At 48.2% G+C, this 22,304-nt stretch overlaps 1 protein-coding gene across 1 annotated transcript; it reads right to left on the bottom strand.

Moving 5' to 3' along the window:
• Window positions 1-591: 591 nt before the first annotated feature.
• On the bottom strand, window positions 592-1,068 carry LOC135823663 (uncharacterized). The gene has a single exon (XM_065336512.1). It carries the CDS (start codon window positions 1,066-1,068, stop codon window positions 592-594), a length of 477 nt encoding a protein of 158 aa, XP_065192584.1.
• Between the last annotated feature and the right edge of the window lie 21,236 nt (window positions 1,069-22,304).

The raw sequence follows: 22,304 nt of genomic DNA, 5'->3' as shown, positions 1-22,304 counted from the left end.
GGCTATAGCCAGCAAAGAATGCAGTGTGCAGGCGATCATTTTTAGGATCACAGCAGAGGACCGGCTGAAGCACAGTGTAGCAGCTGGCTATCCTGAGGGAAGAGACACTACACACAGCAAGACGTACACTGCGAGACTAGCTATGAGTATGACACGTGTGGGCAAAGAGCACAAGGTGCAGGATCACAATGTATGTGAAAACGAACGATGCGACATACCAGGTACTGTACTGCTCAGAGTTTAGTGACAATTGTCGAAATGGATGATCACCTGGGACACTAGTAATCAAAGGAATACTAAATCCACACGAATGGCCGACAGGACAGCCTTCATTCAGACATGAAAGCAGCTGCGCATGACTTAGTGCTGTATGTAGCTGTACTGTATTGTGTTTCCGGCAGTGCACATCTATACTGAAATCCATGTAGAAAAGCTTCGGCTCACAGGAGAGTCTAGCGCAAGACTACCCAAGTATACACGCACCTCAATACATCGCCCCGCTATTTTATATAAACAGAATAGCTAGGGAGGGTGTGAGCAAGATTCATGCATGGTGATTGCCAAATGTTGACGCACTTGGGATATGACCAGTTACCTAGAACAAACCACACATGTCAATTCCTTCACTGCCTCGAATGGTGGACAGTCCAGTCCAACGCCACACTTGACCTCTACAAAGTACAGCGAAGCTCCATCAATGTCTGCACTCTGACCACGCAACACATCAGGATTGCCATCAACACAGATAAACTCCTTACGACCCTTGTTGGATATGTGCGTGCTCATCAGGTAACCATGGTATTCCCGACTCCATGATGGCGGACAGGTCATGTGACCAGGAATCATGATCTGGGATGATCTTCCCGTCACGTGACATACAGCACAGGAAGGGTTCTGATTGAAAAGGCCACCAAACGGTGCGAAGTAACCAGTATCGGTCTGCAACTCTGAACCATATAGGTAGCTTTGACCCTGGACTCCACTCCTGTATTTGTCATATTGCGGATGCATTGGCAAACAGATGAAATTGGATCCACCTCCAGTGTGCCCGTAATACGTTCCAGCCATTTGTCCAGGATAAACAAGTTCTGCACCGGAAGAGGAATTACAGGAGTTCCTTCCCCAGCGGGTGTACGACACACCAACATTGGCTAACACAACAGACATTTGTTTTACCTTCCGTCTCAGCTCCTCCACGGGATTTTCGACTCTTTTCGAACATCTTGGTCCAGTGTACTTGAGGTTACACTTGCAATGGTGTTGTCTTGTGACTTCACTATAGACACAAGTCCCCTCATTATGGCAGAAAGGCCGGACAACACACCGACCTCGACCAGTGGTACACGTATGGATGGCGAAAGTATCACCTGCATACGTGATGCTAAACGTGTCTCGCAGCATGCTGACCAACTCCACAAACCCCATGTCAAACAGAACCTCTGGTCCGACGCCATTTTGTCGGAAATTAGCAACGTACTGAGTAACATGTGAACTGCGTACTCCAGCCTGTTGGAAGAAGGCTTGCATACAATCATTGGACTGGTTTGATACTGCGGAGGTATTAACATTGCTGGATGTAGTGGCCCTTGCACCAGCCACCATCACCACCGACACTACCCAACGAATTGTGGTAATTGCCCACATTCTCGAAATCGGCAGTACTCCGGTCATACTAGTTGAGCAAGAAAGTGGCGAAGAGACCGTCACTCTCCTAGCTCCTTTCTCTTGGATATACTGAGGATATTCTCGGGAGCTCAGAACACCAGCTGAGGCGCGAGGTAATGATGAGAGTAAGACTTCTTTGGAATCATTTTTCATCTGCTTTATCTACCAGAGAAAGCAGTACAATCATGTCACATGTCACAATCACATGTGGATGTGAGGCGTGTCGCAGGGATAGTACATACAGCACTTACAGGTACATGCACGTCTATGATCTAGTGCTTGGCTGGGACCCGTCAACGCGTCCGGGGCAAGAACGTCTGCGGGATTCTGGCGCGATGCAGAATAATCTTGCAGCCTTGTTGAGAACTAGAAGTGGATGAATGCACACAGCAGTACAGGCAAGAAGCATGTGCTCCTGTCACAAGACCCACAACACCTGTGCCTACATTTTGATTTTGATTGTAGTCTACAAGCTTCGCCCGCTCGTTTTTCATAACTACGTTCCGACCTTTCTCCTTCGTAGTGGAAAAGTGTAACCTTTTTTGGGGAAGAATGTTGTCAAGCATTTCCCTAGTGCATGCACCTGATATATCTGATTGCTATACAATCATCGATCCTGGCCAATCTGACTGTCACTTAGGTCCAATTTCTTCGTAGTCTTGTTAGAGATTCACCTGATGCCTCAACGTGTGTTAGCATTGTGCCGGAGGCCAGTCTAGCAGACGATTGTTGCACACAAGCCGGACCTACTACAGTCAACTTGGCTAATAACGACTGCGGGTGTAACGACAATTCGCGAATAACGACATAATTTTCATGCCCAGGGCAAAGTCCCATCCAACTGTGACACATAATTATTATAATGAGACTTCGGGTATAACGACACTTCGCGAATAAGGACACTTTTCTGATGCCCCGGCCCCGCCGAGTGAAGCGAAGTTAGTTGACTGTACATGTACTGTCGTGGACATGAAAATCCCGTCGCCCGTCTACGAGGTGATTATGCATTTTTAAGCATGATGGTAAAATCGTACAATATCGGGGTGTCAGTGCGCATGTGTATACATTTTTTGGCCTCACTCAGAAGATGATCCCTTTCTTTCTATCTTCACCAAGTTTCAACTGAATATGATTATCATAACGCCCCAAGGAATGGATTACATTTGGGTTGATATGATGCTATGAATATGAACGTTTTAGATTCTAAGCATTGTGTAAAATGACTATGTTTAGTGTTATTTAAATAATCGACGTGGAGACAACAATTTTATAATAGCTATAAAGAGAACAAATTCTGCTGTCATCGCCACACTACAACAAAGTCATGAAAGTTTACCAAAATCGATTTTTTTGTCACAATCATCAGTGGAAAGCCGTGACTGAAGAGTAACTAACCATGCTGAATCAATGATTAATATACATTCAATAATGTGTTACGAGAACAAAACAAAGTGCTAAAATAGAATGAGGGAAGGTGAGACAATAGAAGTGAAGTGAGAGATAAGTGCAACAGGGGTGAGGAACTAATTACAACGCTAGAACTGTGTATTGAGACAAACAATCATGCTGTGCACCCACGAAAACAATCTTAACGCAACTACATGTTTCTTCTGCTTACAAAGATCAGGCTTATGCAAACGAATACAAACAGCCTCAAGTACTTTCTACTGACTAGCGTACCGTGCACGTCTTTATAGCTATTATAAAATTGTTGTCTCCACGTCGATTATTGACATATTTTAAACGGAGGTCTTTGTGGTCCACTTTCACGACAATAACACACACAGAAGTCTCTGCTGTGAGCACGGTGGCTCGGCAATGGCTTTATTTATTGATATTATATCCTCTTCCTGATTTTTTTTTTTTTTTAATAATTGGATGCATAGAGATAAGAAAAATAAGCACAAGATACTGCTGCTAGTCGCACAGCAAAGCACACAGAAACGACAAGATGTTACAATGAATGTAACAACACCCGTCCAAGCTAAAGGACCTACATCCCTGCCCCAGGACGGTATCTTGAAAAAACCCACACACTCACCACACGGTCATCATCCAGCTTCAGTCCAATCACAATACAGTAGTATTCTTCCCATGCAGATTCAATTGAACTCCCCTGGCACTAGCTATACAATCTGAAGCTGTACGTAACCATACAAAGGCCCGCGACGCACACACCACCCCTACGTTTTTTAAACTAAAAAAGAAATGCAGTCGTAACTGCCACAGCCACATGGCCAATAAGAAAGCCGATAAGATTATATCGATAAACACACACCCAGAAGTCAGGGGTGGGAGGGTGGGATACAAACTGCACCAACGAAAAGCCACTGCGAAGTGACAGGAATGCGGTCAAGCACAACATTTTTGCTGACGCAAAAAGTTGCAGGGAAATCCCAAAATCAGTGCGATTTTACATGAGCCCCAAATGTTCAAGTTACCCACAAAGACACAAGCTTTCCAACTCTCTTTGGCCGTTGGAAAGCGTACCATACTCTAGGAGTCAGGTTGAAATCCTGAATGATGTTCTGCGCAAACGCTACGTAGCTAGAAACATTTCACATAGTATTATCTTCTTGAAGCGCTGTAAGGAAAATGGCGTGTGCCCTACTTCCATCCAGAATCGGGTGCACAAAGCCCGTGCATATCACTCATTAGCAATAGAAAGAGTATTCCTCAAAGACGACATTGCGCGCTCTACTGACACATTGTGTTCTGTTAAGTCTCAATTTAATCGTCTGTGTAGTGCGGCTCGTTCGTTCCTTTCCTATCACGACTACGTCAGATTCAGTACACTCCTGGCGGAGAATGACAGCAAACAGCAAGTCAAACTCCTCGCCAAGTACGATGAGACGGAGGACGAGGTTGCGGTTGGTGGAGACGAGGAATCGGATGGTGATTGTGATCGTAAGAAGTCTGCCGTTTTTCTTCATCTGTTGTCTCACCCTAAGTGTCTGCAGGTGTATGATGATTTTAGTTTTTCTGTTCTTTGTCGTGCACGGTACGCTAGTCAGTTGAAAGTACTTGAGGCTGTTTGTATTCGTTTGCATAAGCCTGATCTTTGTAAGCAGAAGAAACATGTAGTTGCGTTAAGATTGTTTTCGTGGGTGCACAGCATGATTGTTTGTCTCAATACACAGTTCTAGGGTTGTAATTAGTTCCTCACCCCTGTTGCACTTAGCTCTCACTTCACTTCTATTGTCTCACCTTCCCTCATTCTATTTTAGCACTTTGTTTTGTTCTCGTAACATATTATTGAATGTATATTAATCATTGATTCAGCATGGTTACTCTTCAGTCACGGCTTTCCACTGATGATTGTGACAAGAAAATCGATTTTGGTAAACCTTCATGACTTTGTTGTAGTGTGGCGATGACAGCAGAATTTGTTCTCTTTATAGCTATTATAAAATTTAGTGTTATTTCATCGCATTCTTCCATTCTACACACATACATGTACATGCTAGAACAGTGACAAGTACTAATGCCAAAAAACCAAAGTCTTCCGCAAGCAATTAGAGCCCTAAAGAAGTGGCTTCCCAGCATCCACTGAAACCAAAAAGTTTTAAAGAACCACAACATGTGCATTACAATTGAAATAGAGCATGGCCCGGGTCTGGCAACACCATAGAAGCATGATTACTTGAAGATCATACTTCAAGTAGTAGCGTGTGGACTATGAACAGAACAATGAACCGGAATAAATAAGAAAGAAGAAGAAATTGTCCGAAGGGCCGCCAGGAGAACGTGTCCAAACCTGCGCCACACATGGCCATCAGCTCAACTGGATCCACTGGATGATGGTGGGGTTCCTCTTGGTGTCGGCCGAGCAGCATATCCAGTTGGTAGCCTGGGTCCGCTGTAATTGCTGGGCCGTGGGAGTCTAGGCTGCATCAGGAAGGCTGGTCGAGGTGAAACAGCCACCGTTGCCCTGGGTAGTGGAGTTGAAACACTCCTAGGCCAGAAGTAATTTCTGTACGAACTCCACAAGTTGGACTTCATATCGCATTGGCAACTTCGCTCTCTGGCCAGTTCTGCATGGTGTCCGGACATTCACGACGGTAACATCAGGTTCCAGCGAAACCTCATATTCTCTCAACTTCAGGTGAAGTGTCGTGTCAGACACTTTGATGTTCATCAAGGCTAACAGCTCAGATGCTCTGCGCCCATCCTTCCGCAGATTGCCCGTGTGCATTGGCTCCACGGCCCATTTCACGCCCTCACGATACATGCCCACCAATCCATGTGTCCCATACTTGACATTGTCACCAGGATGTGTGCATTTGGCTTTGATGGCAGCCTCCACGGTTGCCATGTCAAACTCTATGCCACCAGGTGCAGATGGTGTGGTCACTGAACCATTGTCGTGAACATCTGGCAGAGGTGGAGGAGGAAGGTGCCCACTCTTGATGTTTGACAACACGCCAGACACCTCCAGTTCCTTCTCTATAATGTCGGAACATCTGCCGACTCATGTCAAATGCATTTGCCGCAGTGGCCTTCGAACGAAATGCACTGCTCGTTACAGGAGAATAGAATGCTCTGACAGCGAGCGTTGCTCGCTTGCTAGCTGAATCTGTGCTGGGTTCATCCGGCTCAATACTTGATGCCATATCTGTATCAGAAGTCGTTTTATGGCTTTCTTCTCAATTAGCAGATCCAGTGCTGTCGCTACTACTGCTATTACATGAACTTTCTGGGCCTGGTTCGGCAGGCTCCTCACAAACGGGATCCATAAAAGGGCGATTTTACATTATTTCTGCTACTGAAGCGATCGCGAAGAGCAACAAACTGCTCTAAAATAAAGACAAACCTAGTCTTCTTGAACAAAACACATGCTGGGAAAGGAAGATGAAGACCGAGGGAAGTCTCTCACTGTGCTATATTTGGAATATTGTACCGCATGCATTGGATATGTACGAGACGGTTTGCTGATTTTACGCATTTGCTTTAATAGATGACTTGCACAAAGATCCGAGCCGCGAGTGAGACGGGGCAAGTGCACCCTGTGCACCCAGGCTACACTGCGCTAGTACTGCGGGCACCCTACACCGTCTTGTACTTTTTTTGTCAGCATGAATTAACGGTGCACGGCATGTAGACCTACATGATGTACATGTACATGTACTTGATCAGTACCGTCACTGTCTTCAGAAGCTCATGAGTCATGTGCACTTGTAGGGTTAGTGGAAGTACATGACTGTATATTATGTGAAGAGAAGCCAGGCGTCCAAACCAACCCAAAATACTCTTGCCATATTCTTCAGTGAAATAGTTATTAAAAAATTTGTCTTACTAAACAACAGTGAGCATAGAAGCAACCTCGATGCACCCAATAATATGGCATCCGGGAACAGCAAGTGTTGCACGAGGATCCCAAGAACACGTCAAGTTCCATGCTTCCCGCCGCCATCAAAAGAACGAAGGATAACTGTGCTAGCCTAGTTCATATTCAATGTAACGCTATCGGTACGGGATATAGGAGCCTGTTGGGAAGGCGTGGGTGAGCTGTTAAAATCTTGTACGGTTCGCACAGCACAACATACATGCAGCAGTTATTGCGACGGTTAACGTCGATGGACGAGAGTCATAAAGCACAGTCCATGGGGGTTGACGTTTCTGGGCTTCCTTTCCGAAAGGAAATTTTTATTTCTTCTCTAATAAAGCAGAATCATGCTGATGATACCAGTCTGTTATGAAGACAAGAAAGCAGCCATGGACATTGTGCCACACTAAAGGAACGACAGGTAAAAGATAAAGCACTTCATCTGAAAACTCAAGGACTATCCATAAATACAGCAAATGATAATCCTAGCCTGGTAATGTTCAACTCCGTCATGTGAGCCATTCGGTGGGAAGCATAATGTTCGAAATGCTGAAATTTGAACAGTTGCAGTTGTGTTCGTCGCCACACAATGCCATCGCCAGTTCACATTCGAAATGTAGCCATTTTTACGCTTGTGTCCCTGTACACGGCATGGAAGGCTGAACAGATTCAACTCTTCCATCGCTTCCTGATCTGTACAGTAGTGCGGTTGCGTTCCCGTTCCTGACACTCACATCCGTCTCCGCTAACCAGCATCATGAGCACTCCAATGGTTCCCGCCGCTCCTTCCGTATCGTCCCAGCGCGCCCCGTCAAGACGTGAATTACTGTAGGCAACGGAGCCAGTGTATGATGAAGGCGAATGCACTGTTTGATGATGCTCCAACAAATCCTTTCACCGTTGTACAGAATTTGTAAGAAGAGTAGTGGCTCAACTGTAGGTCCAACGCAGAAGGTACCTCACAGCGCAGTTATGTTACGTCCACAATAATGAACATACTCAGCAGACTGTGATGTGTATCAGACACACTCTGGCATTATTTGTTCCACATTCTCCCAGGAGGAGATGAAATGTAGTTCAATCATGTCTTTAGTACATGGGGTACCGTGCCTCGTTGCAACTAAACAGGTATGCAAGTTACTTTCCCATGAGACCCAGCCGGAGCCGCATCGTCGTCATTACCAGCTAATCATGGAGAGGTCACATGTGACTTTCCACCACTCCCTGATTCAATCATAGTCTGCTAGCCTGCGCCAAACTGCTTTCTCGCTACTCGGAGCCAGGCATCGGATACATATGGCTTCAGTAAAGTTTACAATGCTATGTCTCTGGCCTAGATCCAAGTCTAGATACAAGTCTAGATACAGCTGCTCAGAGTAAGGGCTGATGAAATGTTCATATCGGAACAAGTGAGACTTCAACAGTAGCTAGTACACATCAGGCCTGAGGACTTCGCAGCGTTTCTTCAGCACACTTGTTCTCTCCTTCAACTCAGATACTACTTGAAGTACTACTAAAGGCCATCTGGCTCTCATACTCAGTCCTTCCACCCTTCATTTTCGTGGTTTAGGCTTCCACTCGTCACTCGGCAGGTTCCTGGCCTCTCCGCAGTCTGTCCTCAGGAGAGGGTCGCTCTGGAGCTAGTGCAGCTGATTGAAAGGGAATCGAGTTCTTTCGCAGACGTCCACAAACTTTCGTTGTGGTTCACTTCGCTTTCACTGCGGGAAAGTAGTCACACTTCAGGACCACGACGTGCTTGTTGCAGCCTACACCAATGATACTAAAATAATAACGTTATTCCCTCATGTTTCTGCCTCCCGCCCGGCCGGCTCGGAAAGGAACGTATGGAATGGGAGCCTCAGTTCCATCTCTCGTCTGCTAGTTCATTCAGGAGCGCAGCAGCGCTTCGGCATGACGATACAAGTCGAATCAAAACAACTCTACTCTCCAGCCAAAAAAACTAGCTCAGTGTTCGTCACGCAAAAAGCGAAACTTCGAAAGTCACGAACTCAAAAGGTGGGGAAGTGCAGAGTCAGAAGGTCCACTTGCCCCGTCTCGAACCCAGACAATCTTTGTGCAAGTCATCTAAGAAACGAAAAATGCTTAGAAATGCATAATCACCTCGTAGTATCGGCCCAGGGCGCTGGCCATGCAGCCGTAGGTTGTGCACACAATGATTTATGCCCTATAGTGCGCTGGTCGCATCAACATGAAATGAACCCCTCGATAGGCACATAACATTGCCTTTGAATTATTTGGGTCATTTCATAATACTGTACAATCATGTACATGTACAGTGTTGGCCAGAAGTTTGGGCCTACCTATAAATTTTTGGGGTTTGGCACAATACAGTGGTGCTGCCAGGTTGTGTATCTTCAAACCTGCTGCAAGCCCGATGAAAACGCGTGAGATAAGTTTTCTACAGCGCACGTGCGCTTCAAAACAAATTTTCAGGTGAAAATCATGAAAAAGCTAGGCCCAAATTTTTGGCCAAAATATTTGAATTATTTGTACGGTACCGTACGGTACAAAAATGTGTGATGCAAAACCAGCGGGAAATTCAACTGCACAACACGTGGTGGTCCTCACGACACGAACAACAAATTTTAGTTGCTGTTTTTGACATTTTTCCTTCACCATGGGTCGATCCAAGCACCTTTGGCTCTGACGTGAGGGAGTTGACAGTGAAGATGAATAATGATGGCCTCTCTTCGAATGATATCGCCAATTTGAGCCGCGTTTGTGCGCGCACGGTGAGAAAACTGTCACCAGGTTCGCAGTGATGCAAAGCTGCAAGAATTAGCCTCGTTCTGGTCATCCAAGGCTGACGTCTGCTCGTGACGACAGGTACCTCAAGGTGATAACTCTGGCTAGCAGAAGGACTTTGTCGTGGGAGCTCAAGACAGACTGGTGCAAAACCGTGGCAAACATGTCCCGAGCCGTACGGAACGTCCCAGACTGCTGAAAGCTGGCCTGAGAGGCTGCAGGACCACAAAAAAACCGTATATGAACCAGAAAATTGAAGAAACGACTGGTCTTTGCCAGGGCCCACCAAGGATGTACTGTGGACCAGTGGAGCAACGTACTGTGGTCCCACGAGTTTAAATTTAATATGAGAGCATCAGATGGTGTGGTGTATTTCAGTCGTTGCCCAGGTGTACAACTTGTGCCAGAGTGTACTGTTGGCACAGTCAAGCACAGTGGTGGCTGCATCATGATACGGGACCGCGTCGCCGGCAACGGTGTCGGGCGGCTCTACAACGTTAACGGAGCGATGAAAGCAGACCAATACCAAGGAATACTGCAGAACAGTATGCAGCCATCCATGGTCGATGTGTTGCGTGGTCTGGATGGTGTATTTGCGCGCGCACACGCGATAAAGGCGTAATTGGCGGACCGCCCATATCGCGCACTGGGGCGGCCGACGCAGTCGCCGGACCTAAATCCGACTGAGGATTTGTGGGAAATGCTGAATTGTCTCTGCCATGATGTTCCCCAAGTCCCATCAACAGAAACACAGCCTGGGGAAGTTTGCAAGACAGCGTGGCGGAAGATCAGCAGGGACAAGTACGCGAAACCCGTCTCGACCATCCCGGCGCGCATGGAGGCTGTCATCAAGGCAAAGAGAGGACCTACTAAGTGGTAAAATTGGGCAAACAGTTCACTGATAGGTTCTTAGCATGGAAACAAATCATTTAGATTAGATTTAGTTGATGTCTATTAGCTAGTCACCTGGATTTTGCTGTTTTTTAATTTTGGCCGTAAGTTTGGGCCTACGCTTTTTCGATTAAATTGACTTTATTTTATTTTACAACTATCTAGCCTTCGAAAGATGGATCAGAGTATGATCTCTTCGGTAGATAGCCAACTTCAGTAGTTTATTACGTGCACTTTACAAAGATTCTCTCTAGAAACCTGTTTTCTCTTGGGTAGGCCCAAACATTTGGCCAACACTGTACATGTAATAATAATGATTATACTGAGCTTGTATACAAACTCCCATCTCTCCCCACACAACACTCCAGACTTGTATTTTGCATATAACAGGTACTTCGATGACGAGAATATAAACTGGTATATAAACTGGTATATAAACTGGTGTATAAACTGGTGTATAAACTGGTATATAAACTCCTTTTTTTTAGGATTACACTAGTGACCTGCAGTCCGCCTTGATGGTTTTTCGACATGCACGACGGTCCCAACTTCAGGATCTCTTTCCCGTCAACGATGAAGTCGTCCTTTGTAACATGTGCCTTGTGCTGCACCTGGCGTTCGAGGCTGTCCTTCTTTCGCTGTTTCAGCACTCCGTCTGTCAAGCGCAGCACTCGACATGTGCGGCTGAAGAGCCCCGCGTGCCGCTCTTCCTGCGTTTTTGCATGGACATAGAATGCAGATAGCAGGGGCGACGGAACTTCACTACTGATGGTTTTCCAATCGATGTTCTCCTTTCCGCGTCCCTCGCAGAGCGGACGGAACATGCGCAGCCATAATCCGTGGCACTGCCAGTGTTCTTAGAAACTGCTGCTTGAATAATGGCATCGTGATTCGTGGTCGTCCTCAGAAGAAACGTTTGGGAGACGATTCAACAGGCTCGTGCTGATTCATTTTACTCTTACTTTGGAAAGGAGACGAACTCTATGTCTCTAATTAGTCTAAACTCTAAAGTCTAATGAGCAAACGGTTCTTTTACAGAGCCCGCGGTGAGATCTGCGCGCGGTAACGGTCACTAGCACTGTGAGGTTCAAACTAACTTACTTGGCGCATAGCTGTTACTTCCGATGTAACTAGTACTTCAGTACTAAACTGAAGTCACAAAGAGTGTGTGATGGTACTGCACTAGCACTGCATGCACTGCACAGAGTCAGTGGTAGTCTTGTACTTGATCCGCACAGGTTGGTGAAAGGAAGACTCGTCGAGCCATGGTTGTGGGTTGGAATTCCAATCTCTACCCTTGTGGGGGAGAGGGGAGTTTGTATATCAGCTCAGTATAAGCATAATATAACCTACTCAGTTGATTATGGGAAATATAAACCAATATACAAACCTCGGCTTCGCCTCGGTTTGTATACAGGTTTATATTTCCCATATAATCAACTGGTTAGGGGCCGTCCGTAAATATCGATGTTTTTTTAGAGACGATATTGGTGCTTCTCTCCCTTGACCCCCCTCCCTCCCCCAGAAGACGCACATGTTATGTACAACATGTAGATCATGGAATCAATATTTTTGGATGCTCATGAAGTGCCCAGGATGTTGAGGGTCCGGTGTAGGCGTGAAAATCCCGCCGCACTCACGCAATAGCTGCATCGCCTGGGGGGAGCGAACCGGGTTGGCGCTGCAGTGCTCACAGCCATCGTGTACTGGTGTAGCCAAAGCGGCTACGCTCGGGCTTGAATTTTTTCAAATCCTTGTTCAGACAGTGAAGACTGGAAACTCTTGTGGAGTTCGTCCGTGTTTGTTCGCACTGCCTCTACGTCTTGAAAAAGGTCTCCTGCAGGCATCGTTCGGCCGATTTCCACAATCAATAGCTCATTCGTTTGCTCTTGAAATTCGCCATGGGCGTACAGCTTCCAATTTTTGATTTTGTTCTTGTGTCGCGAGTTTTAGCTCCGCGAACGGAAGCTGGTTTCACATTTCTTGTATAGCCATTTAGACGTCCGCGTGCAGGGATCGGCGAAACTTCAGATACATCGATATTTTTCTGATGCTCGAAAAGACGCACATGGCTCAAACCCCCTCCCCCCCAGACGCACCAATATCGTCTCTAAAAAAACATCGATATTTACGGACGGCCCCTTAGGTTATAATGCACTATGCCGCATGCGCATGGCGTGCATGCGACGACATTACATTTTGTAGACCCGGGTGCTCGAATGAGACACAGGGTACCAAAACAGAAACACCCTGAAATTGTACCTAAACTTGTTCCGATTTCGTTTAGTTTTCACAAATACCATACGGCCCGCTAACGGTATGCCAAATTTCAGCGCTTCCCGGTAAACGGTTTTTGAAATACTCGCGACCCACTTTTGGTTGGGTCCTTGATGCGAGGATGTGGGTCCACGGTACGGTGCTGCCAAAGACCTGCTGAATCTGCGGCTCCACTGACCATCTTGCTCTCAAAAACGAAGTAGTAAGTTACTACTCCCTGCCCTCAACTGCCATACCAAGCGTAGACGATGGTAGACCCGTGTGCTTGAATCGGAGACGATCTGACGAGTTTGCTGTTTCTGATTCGAGCACCCAATTTTCAAGTAAAAAATCCGAAGGAAATACGACTATTTTACTGCGTGCTGTAGCTTGTGTTGTAGCGCACCCAGGTTCTGAATTCCTGCTAGGTGGGTCAAGCCAGACTCTCTTCCCTGTTCCATCGCCTCTCCAAAAGTATATTCTGACATTGTTGAGATTTACAGATGAGAAATTGCACACCTGTCAAATCGTTTCTGATTCGAGCACCCGGGTCTACGAGCTGAGGCTGTGAGGGCGTCGGCGCCGCCCCGGTCATTCGACTGGATGTCCACGACAGTACATGTAGTACCAAGACTACATAACCCCCGGGCCCCCAGAGTGTGCAACGCCGATCCAGCTCTGCATAGGGTCTTGGTCGAGCGGAATCGGATCTTCTGATGTCATGCGTACACTCCACACCAGCGCAAGGCCGGTCTCGAGGCAGGGCACCATTGTTTTTGATCCGAGGGTACCCGCGACTCCCCGGGTTCCCCTCAGATGTGTACGGTATTACATGTATGACGCAAAGATCCGATTACGCTCGACCAAGACCCTATGCAGGGCTGGATCAGGCGTTGCACACTCTGGCCCTCTGTCTGGGGGGTTATGTACTCTTGGTAGTACCTATCATACTACACTACAGTCTGTATCGGCTATAGAGTGACCGGATATAAGAATAATCGGCTACAGTGATATTGGTACGAAATATCAAAAGCAAAACGTATTAATTTTTATACAGTATAAATAATACCACTGTAACCAATATTATCGGATGTAATTATCGGATATTAGGGAGGTTTAGTCCCACGTAATCCGTGGGTACTTTACGTGTGTGTACCACGTGATACTCAGTGACCCACGTATAGACGTTTTCTGATTCACGACATACCGTGTATGGAGGCTCACCCACGTTCCGCCAGAACGTGGGTGCAAATCAGAATGGAGCGCATTTTGCGAGCTGTGAGGGTGCTCAGCTGAAGAAATTTCCGAAGCATTTCTTGGATGTCGACTTGGAAGCTGAGACCGAACACTAGTAAGACCAAAGTGATGTTCTTCTGTAGCGGTGCTAGTGATCAGTTCTGCAATGTGTCTTTATCATGTCCTGGCACCTCATCGACCATAGAAATTGTCTATCCTTCTTTCTTCTCTTTTTCTATATTCCTTTCTTTTCTTTTCTTGCCGTGGTTGGCTATCACCCCTCTCTCGCACTTTGCGTGCCATGCCAATTGGTCATGAACCACGAGTTGAGTGAAATAAATAAATAAATAAATAAATAAATAAATAAGCACGAAATCAAAATATTCGATGAGTTTCTTAGGCCCGGGTAGCTTCGTCTTTGACCAGGTTTGGGCCTTTCGCTTCATGCTTTTGTTTGTGTCGTGTCCGTGTGTTGCTATCTGTATTGTATTCCGTCTGCTCCTACATGTATCTTCGTCAAGTGTTTGCCGTGGCGTCGATGTGTCTCGTCTATGAATAGCGTTGGGAAACATAATAATTATTATCACTATTCATGCTTTGCTGGCTGGCTGGCTGCTCGCGCCCTTCGCTCCTTCAGCTTGCACGCTACTAGGACATAATAGCAGTATATAGCTCGATGTTTTGCTCCGATAGGTGGTTGTTGTTCTTGCTTCTCTGTTTTTCGTGCTTGGAACTACTTGGTCCTAGAGTGAAGCTTTGGTCTTCTTGTGTGGTGAGGGTGAGGAATGGGTATCTGGACTCCTGGTATATTTCCGTAAAGAACCTGGAATTGTAGAGTCCTGATAGTATGTCTGGCCAACTCCCCGGTCATGACATTTGGCGACCACGCCAAGATGTCCAGTGCCACTAACATTCCGAACCCTCGGCAGCGAGAGGGAGCGCTGCCAATAGCCATCGCCACCACACCGCAGCCCGTCCTGGGTACGACGATAAACTGCACCCTGGCGACCGCGGTTGGTCACCATCACCAATGCGCCCGTCCTGGGTACGACGATAAACTGCACCCTGGCGACCGCGGTTGGTCACCATCACCAACGCGTCCTTCTGGGTACGACGATAAACTGCACCCTGGCGACCGCGGTTGGTCACCTGCACCATCACCAACGCGCCCGTCCCGGAGCATGACGATAAACTGCTGGACGTAGCCAGAGCTGGAGAGGAGGTACATCGAGGAAGTCAAGATGAAGGCAACATGCAAACGGGAGCCACGGATTTCAAGTGAAGTTAGTTCGGGTCAGTTACCAGTTCCTGGACACGTTTCTGGTCTTGTTACCCGTCTAGTCTTGATTTGTCTTATTGGTTCATAATGATAGTAACACAGAAGCAATCCCTGCAGGCTGACCAATAGCTTGTTCGAACGTAGTTGTAACGGCATAACCTATTTTTTTAACACTGCTGTGGCTGAGTGTCTGTGCAAGACTGGCGCATATGTTTTCTTTGGTTCTTGGGTCGGAAGAGGTTGGTTCCTCCTTTTCCAGTTTTCAAGAGTTTTATTGCTTGGCTTTCTTTTTCAGTGCCGTTACTTTTCTTCTGTTACGAGGACGTAACATGTTCGTAGGCGGGGGATATGTCGTGTCCGTGTGTTGCTATCTGTATTGTATTCCGTCTGCTCCTACATGTATCTTTGTCAAGTGTTTGCCGTAGCGTCGATGTGTCTCGTCTATGAATAGCGTTGGGAAACATATCACTATTCATGCTTTGCTCGCTGGCTGGCTGCTCGCGCCCTTCGCTCCTTCCTTCGGCAGCTTGCACGCTACTAGGACATAATAGCAGTATATAGCTCGATGCTTTGCTTCGATAGGTGGTTGTTGTTCTTGCTTCTCTGTTGTTCGTGCTTGGAACTACTTGGTCCTAGAGTGAAGCTTTGTTCTTCTTGTGTGGTGAGGGCGAGGAATGGGTATCTGGACTCCTCTCCGTCTCCGCCACTGCACTGATTTTTCAAATTTGAGTGCGGATGCAGATTTTCTCGCTCTGCGGTTTTCTTAGCTTATGTCCCAAGTATGTCTAGCTGTACCTCCAGGAGTTGCTGTATCAACCTTAGTAAGGATCTTGCGTCAGAGGACCATGCCTTCTTCGTCAAGCTGCTTCTCGGAGCAGGGGTTCGGAGCACGGACATCCGAGTTATTGATATTCAGGGCAGGAGAGGTACGTGTAAAGTAACTCTTGCCTCGACAGCTGCCCGTGACACGTTGCTCTCCCGCGGACTGTCGGCCCAAGGGAAGACCTTGGAATTGTTGCCAGGTGATGGCACTGCTGAAACGGTGCATGTGTTTGAAGTTCCGGAGGACATGGCGCTGTCGGCCATGGCGTCTTCACTGAGTCGTTTTGGGACACTCTTTGGGCCCGCGAAAAACGAGAAAAAGACGGTTGAGGGCTGCACCTTCAGTACAGGTATCGTATACTACACCATGGTACCCACAATCGCTGTCCCCAGCTCCATCACCGTAGGCCGGTACAAACTGCGAGTTTGGCACAAAGGGCAGACCCCCACGTGCTGGAAATGTAGCACCCCGGCCACGTGGCGAGGGATTGCAGGGCGATCTCGCAGCAAGGCACCAAGCCCAGTCCGGGAGCTGCAACGTCAACAAGCGAGCTTGGACCACCCCAAGAACCACTTGGGCAGGGGCAGGAAAACCAAGAAGTGGCAGCGCTACCAACACCAGCAAAACAGCAACAAGAAGGCAGTGTGAACAAGGAGGCACAGGATCATGTCCCTGATGCACCACAACCTTGGACGTACGCCAGTGCGTTGGGAGTTCACACTCCCTGCACGAGTGCTCGAACCGAGGCGACTGCCCCCACATCTTCATCCACACCCGCGTTCCCGATGAGTAGAGGCAAAGCTGGTCACCCATCACCCGATGACCAAGGCTTCAAGCTGGCTCGTGGGAAACACACGTTCCCAGCGCGTGTTATTACTCCTGCTACAAAGCAGGGAGTCCAGGTGACTGAGAGTGAGGAGAGCAAAGCCATTCGTCAACTCGTCACAAGGCTTCGGATGAGTATGCCACAGCGAAAGCTCGGGAGCAGGCGAAGGGACAGCTTGTAAGTTGTTTGAGGTTGCGCGCCTTGCATTGTTTGTCTCATTGGCTTAACTTTATTCCGCATTTGTCTGTATCTATCTGCATCAACATTTTAGCCCCTACTATGACTCTCCCTCTCAATCCTCATGCACCACCTTTTATACCCCATGCATCTACGCCGACTCAGTCTGGCATAAAAATAGCCACGCTCAATGCATGTAGCTTAAGATACAAACTGCCAGAGATTGCCAGCCTCATCCGCACGCGTCAGTACGACATCTTGGGTCTATCAGAGACATGGCTAGATCCCGAGATTACAGACGGAGAGCTCAGTATTGACGGGTACAATCTGATTCGAAAAGACCGCACTCAACGCTTGGGTGGCGGAGTCTGCTTCTACTACCGTCAAGATCTCCCAGTTCGATCCCGCCCAGATCTGCATTCTGAATCTACAGAAACAGTCTGGGTAGAAATAAACGGAAAACCAGGTCGGCACCTGGTTGGTTGCGTGTACCGGCCACCGGGGGAGCCAGTGTCTTACTGGGCAGATTTGGAAGCAGATATTGTACGAGCAGCTGTGCAGTCTTCTTCCGTGACCCTAGTTGGAGACTTTAATGTAAATATGGACCCAGCCCATCCGGCACCCCAGCACAAACACCTCACCGACCTCTGTGCTGCGTTTGGCCTCCAGAACATCGTCATGCAGCCGACCCGTGAAACTCCACAGTGCCCTGAAGGCACGATGATCGATCTCATATTGACCAACCCGGCTCTAGTGTCCCTAGCAACGGTTGTGCCCACTGATATTAGTGACCACAGCGCTGTGGAAGCCTTTATTCAGCTTGCCGTTGACGTTCCACCCGCGTCATCCACGACGTCGCGGCTGACCAGGAATATACGTGGCGTTGACATTAACTCTTTTTGGCAAGATATCCTTGAGGCTTCTCTACATGATTTCTCGGATCACAATGATGTAAATCACATGTGGAAACAGTGGCACACTAAGTTCCTGTACGTTTTGGACAAGCATGCCCCGCTGCACAACTCTAAGCCTTCCCGGAGGGCGATACCTCCCTGGTCTGACAGAGAGCTGCACCAGCTCGAACAGCGTAAACGGCGGCTGCACAGCCGTTGGCGGAAGGATAGGACAAACCGCACACTGTATGCAGAGTTTAAACAAGCACGTAGCACTGCTCGGAACGCGTATCGGCGCAAGCGAAACGAGTACTTCTCCCGTCAGTGCGAAGAAAATGTGGCCAACCCTAGGAAGTCTTGGGCCATTCTAAATGCAGTCACTGGGCGTTCACGTCGCCGCCAAGATCCTAGTTGTAGCATCAGCGAGGTGGCCGACACGTTCCACTCCATTGTCACCGATCCCAACCGTCCTGAACAACTCTGTACCCCGCACGGTCCCGCTGGACCCGTCTCCTTGACCGAACTTGATCCTGTGACTCCTGCTGACGTCCGACGTCTCCTTGAGAAGTTGGATGCGCGGAAAGCCACAGGTAGTGACGGCATACCGGGCTCTCTGCTACAGCAGTGTGCTGACTTGCTTTCATATTCTCTTGCTGTGCTGTTCTGCACCTCGCTGAGGACTGGAACCATTCCATCCGCATTTAAATTGGCGTCTGTCGTGCCACTGTACAAGGCCGGTGACCCATCAGTCCCCACCAACTATAGACCTGTATCCCTTCTCCCAATAGTGTCCAAGTTGCTGGAGAGGGTAGTGCAACACCAGTTAGTTCGTCATTTGGACTTGACCCAGGCATTACCCGAAACACAATTTGCCTTCCGCAAGAAATGTTCCACGGAAGACGCCCTCTGTGTGCTGACTGATAATCTGCAGAAGGCGAGAGACAGTGGCAAGACCACAGGGCTGTGCCTATTGGACATGTCGAAGGCTTTTGATAAAGTGCACCACGACAAGTTAATTCAAGACCTCCTTGCGGTTGGAATTTCTGGAAAAGCCCTTAGTTGGTTCGTCGACTACTTGTCCGGCCGCAAGCAGCAGATCCTCATCTCGCCTTCAACCAGCCCTGCTCTGGCTTGCACCTGCGGAGTACCCCAAGGCTCTGTTCTCGGCCCTGTCCTCTTCAGTATATACACACGCGATGTCCCTTTGGTTTCCTCGCCTGTGCCAAGTGTACAATTTGCAGATGACATAGCCCTGTACGACTCCCAGGCCTCAGCGGCGGAAGCGTCCAGAACCCTCACCACAGCGGCAACTGCTCTGGCCGGTTGGCTGAAGTCCCGAGGCCTCATCTTGAACGCCACCAAGAGCCAGGTTCTGACTATCTCTCCCCAGCAGCATGTACAGGAAGTAACAGTCAAAAGCGGCGACTGTCTCCTCCCCTCAGCGTCTTCTGCGCGCTACCTCGGCGTTCACCTTGACAATCGCCTAGATTGGGACACCCATGTAAACTATGTGGTCACCAAGGTTGCCAAGAAAATTGGCGCCTTGTGGCGGGCACGCCGAAGCCTATCAAGACGCTCTCGTCAGGTGTATGTGAAGGCGGTCATAATGCCCGACCTGCTTTATGGCTCCTGCTGTTTCTCAGCCGCAATGCGAGAGGGTCAACTGAAACGACTGCAAACCACGCAAAACAGAGCCATCCGCTGTATCGATGGCAACCCGCCCCGGACAGCCATGCAGCCGCTGCTCACTGCTCACTCCCTGTACCGTGTCAGCGAGCTCTACAGGCAGAAAATAATTATTGATCACCATCTGGCGGTGCATCCACGCCCGCACCAGCCCTGTGCTCGCCCAGCTTCTGACCCCGGCACAAGGCACCCCTACCCGCCATCAGCAGTCAAATGGCCTACTAAGCCAGGCAAACCGTAGCCGCCGCGGTCAGCGGAGATTTTCTGTTGCTGGTGCTCTGCTGTGGAACGCTCTCCCTGGTGAGGTCCGCACAATTACCCGGCTACCTGAGTTTAAGCATGCATGTGTACCATACGTCTGTAGGGAGTAGTTCGAGTTGCTGCTGATCGGTCTGCTCTCCCTCCCCGTGCAGTTCAGTAGCCCGCACGTAGTATCACAGATACATCGTATTCTCTCTCTCCCCCCGTTTACCCGCAGTTATTAGTATCCTATTCTCTTACTATGTGCTTCCATAGCTTTTACTATGTTCTTCCATAGCCACTTCTAGGCTAAGCCTTCGCCGTCATTTTATTGGGTCGTCATCCCGTTTGAATGTGCGAAGTGAAATAAAAACCAACCAACCAACCAACCTGGCATATTTCCGTAAAGAACCTGGAATTGTATAATCCTGATAGTATGTCTGGCCAACTCCCCGGTCATGACATTTGTTCCGTGTGACTAAACAGTGAGTAAACACAACATTGCAACGTGGATGCCCTTCATCCACTTTACGTGGATCACCCACGTACGCGTTTCCGTTACGTGGGAACTAAACCTCCTTATTATGATGGCAACAAAGAATCAAAACATGCATAACACACTATACTATTATTAGCTACTAGCAGCACCCCCGCCAGCGTTGCCTGGCCGAATGTGGCATGCGGGTGAAGCAAGTACATGAACAGCACACGTGCTCAGCACGTGGTGGTGGCCAGACCGCTGAAGTCCTGGTGAGGGAGGTTCTTCATCGTTGGAAGGAGAAGGAGGGACGTCTGTTACCATGGTTACGCCTTCGGGAGGCTGGTCAGGGTTGTCCATCACCTGGTGGCGGATGAAGCGGCTCAAAAAATTCAAAAACTTACGAACAAAAGTGCGATGCGCTCTTCACTGCAGATCAGATGCAGAGTACAGTCAGTGCAGATCTTTTGTATCCTTTTGTTGCAGATGTTTCTATTTGCAGAGAACGGTTCACGTGGTCCGCAGCGCTTGTGGGGCTGCTAGTGCTACCTATGGCCTAGCCTAGGCTAGGTGGCTACATGATTCGGACGCTTCGCGTGCTCAGTGCTTCTGCGCGCGGCTGCTACTGCTACTCGTACTGATCGTGTCTGCTATAGTATAAGTATAAGCGCTACCACCGTAGAAATAAAAAATCCGAAGGAAATACGACAATTTTACTGCGTCTGTAGCTTGTGTTGTAGCGCACCCATGTTCTGAATTCCTGCTGGGTGGGTCAAGCCAGACTCTCTTCCCTGTTCCATCGCCTCTCCAAAAGTATATTCTGACATTGTTGAGATTTACAGATGAGAAATTGCCCACCTGTCAAATCGTTTCTGATTCGAGCCCCGGGTCTACGTACGTACCTACACTGTTCGCACGCTTCGCGTGCTCAGCACGTGGTGGTGGCTACACGATTCGAACGCTTCGCGTGCTGCTCAGTGCTTCTGTGGCTGCTTCCGCTAGCTACACGATTCGCACGCTTCGCGTGCTCAGTGCTTCTGCGGCCGCTAGCTACACTGTGCTACACTGTTCGCACGCTTCGCGTGCTCAGGGCAGCGCTGCTCCGCAGCGCTTCAGCGTGACACAAAAACACACGTCACAGGTGCCTCTTCTTTATAAGGAGCGTGACACACACACACACACACACACAGACACACGTCACAGGTGCCTCTCTTTTATAAGTAAAGATAGTGATAACTATAAAATACATACAAGAAACTAACTCTCCTCCTCCATGCGCTCTAAAGCCGACCATTGCTACCCTCGGTAGCCATTACTCACACCAATAACTTACTTCAAACAACGAAGGGGTCACGGGTAAAATATTTCCTTCTGACAGCTGTTTCGCCTATCAAAGGCTCGTCAGAGAAGGTGATACTGAGTATCACCTTCTCTAAGGAAATGTTTTACCCGCGACCCCTTCGTTGTTTGAAGTTATTGGTGTGAGTAATGGCTCCCGAGGGTAGCAATGGTCGGCTTTAGAGCGCATGGAGGAGGAGAGTTAGTTTCTTGTATTATTCAACAGCCGAAAGGTACCGTTCAACAGTTTATTTAAAATACATGTAGCAATAATAATAACAGGACGCATCTCAAATGTACAACAATGCGCTCAGAGACAGCGGGTACAATGAGACCGTCCAGTTCTTGGAGGAACGGAAGAGTGGGAAAAGGAAGAGACACCGGAATATCACATGGTTTAACCCACCGTTCAGTAAGAATGTGT

Source organism: Sycon ciliatum, chromosome 8 (assembly GCF_964019385.1).
Source record: "Sycon ciliatum chromosome 8, ocSycCili1.1, whole genome shotgun sequence".
Taxonomy (NCBI): domain Eukaryota; kingdom Metazoa; phylum Porifera; class Calcarea; order Leucosolenida; family Sycettidae; genus Sycon; species Sycon ciliatum.
The sequence above is the reverse complement of the archived record's forward strand: the minus strand, read 5'-3'. Positions and strand labels throughout refer to the sequence as shown.

Bases quoted from the DNA above. Each gene is read 5' to 3' on its own strand.
- LOC135823663 (XM_065336512.1), bottom strand. From the start codon at position 1,068: ATGGCTGGAACGTATTACGGGCACACTGGAGGTGGATCCAATTTCATC.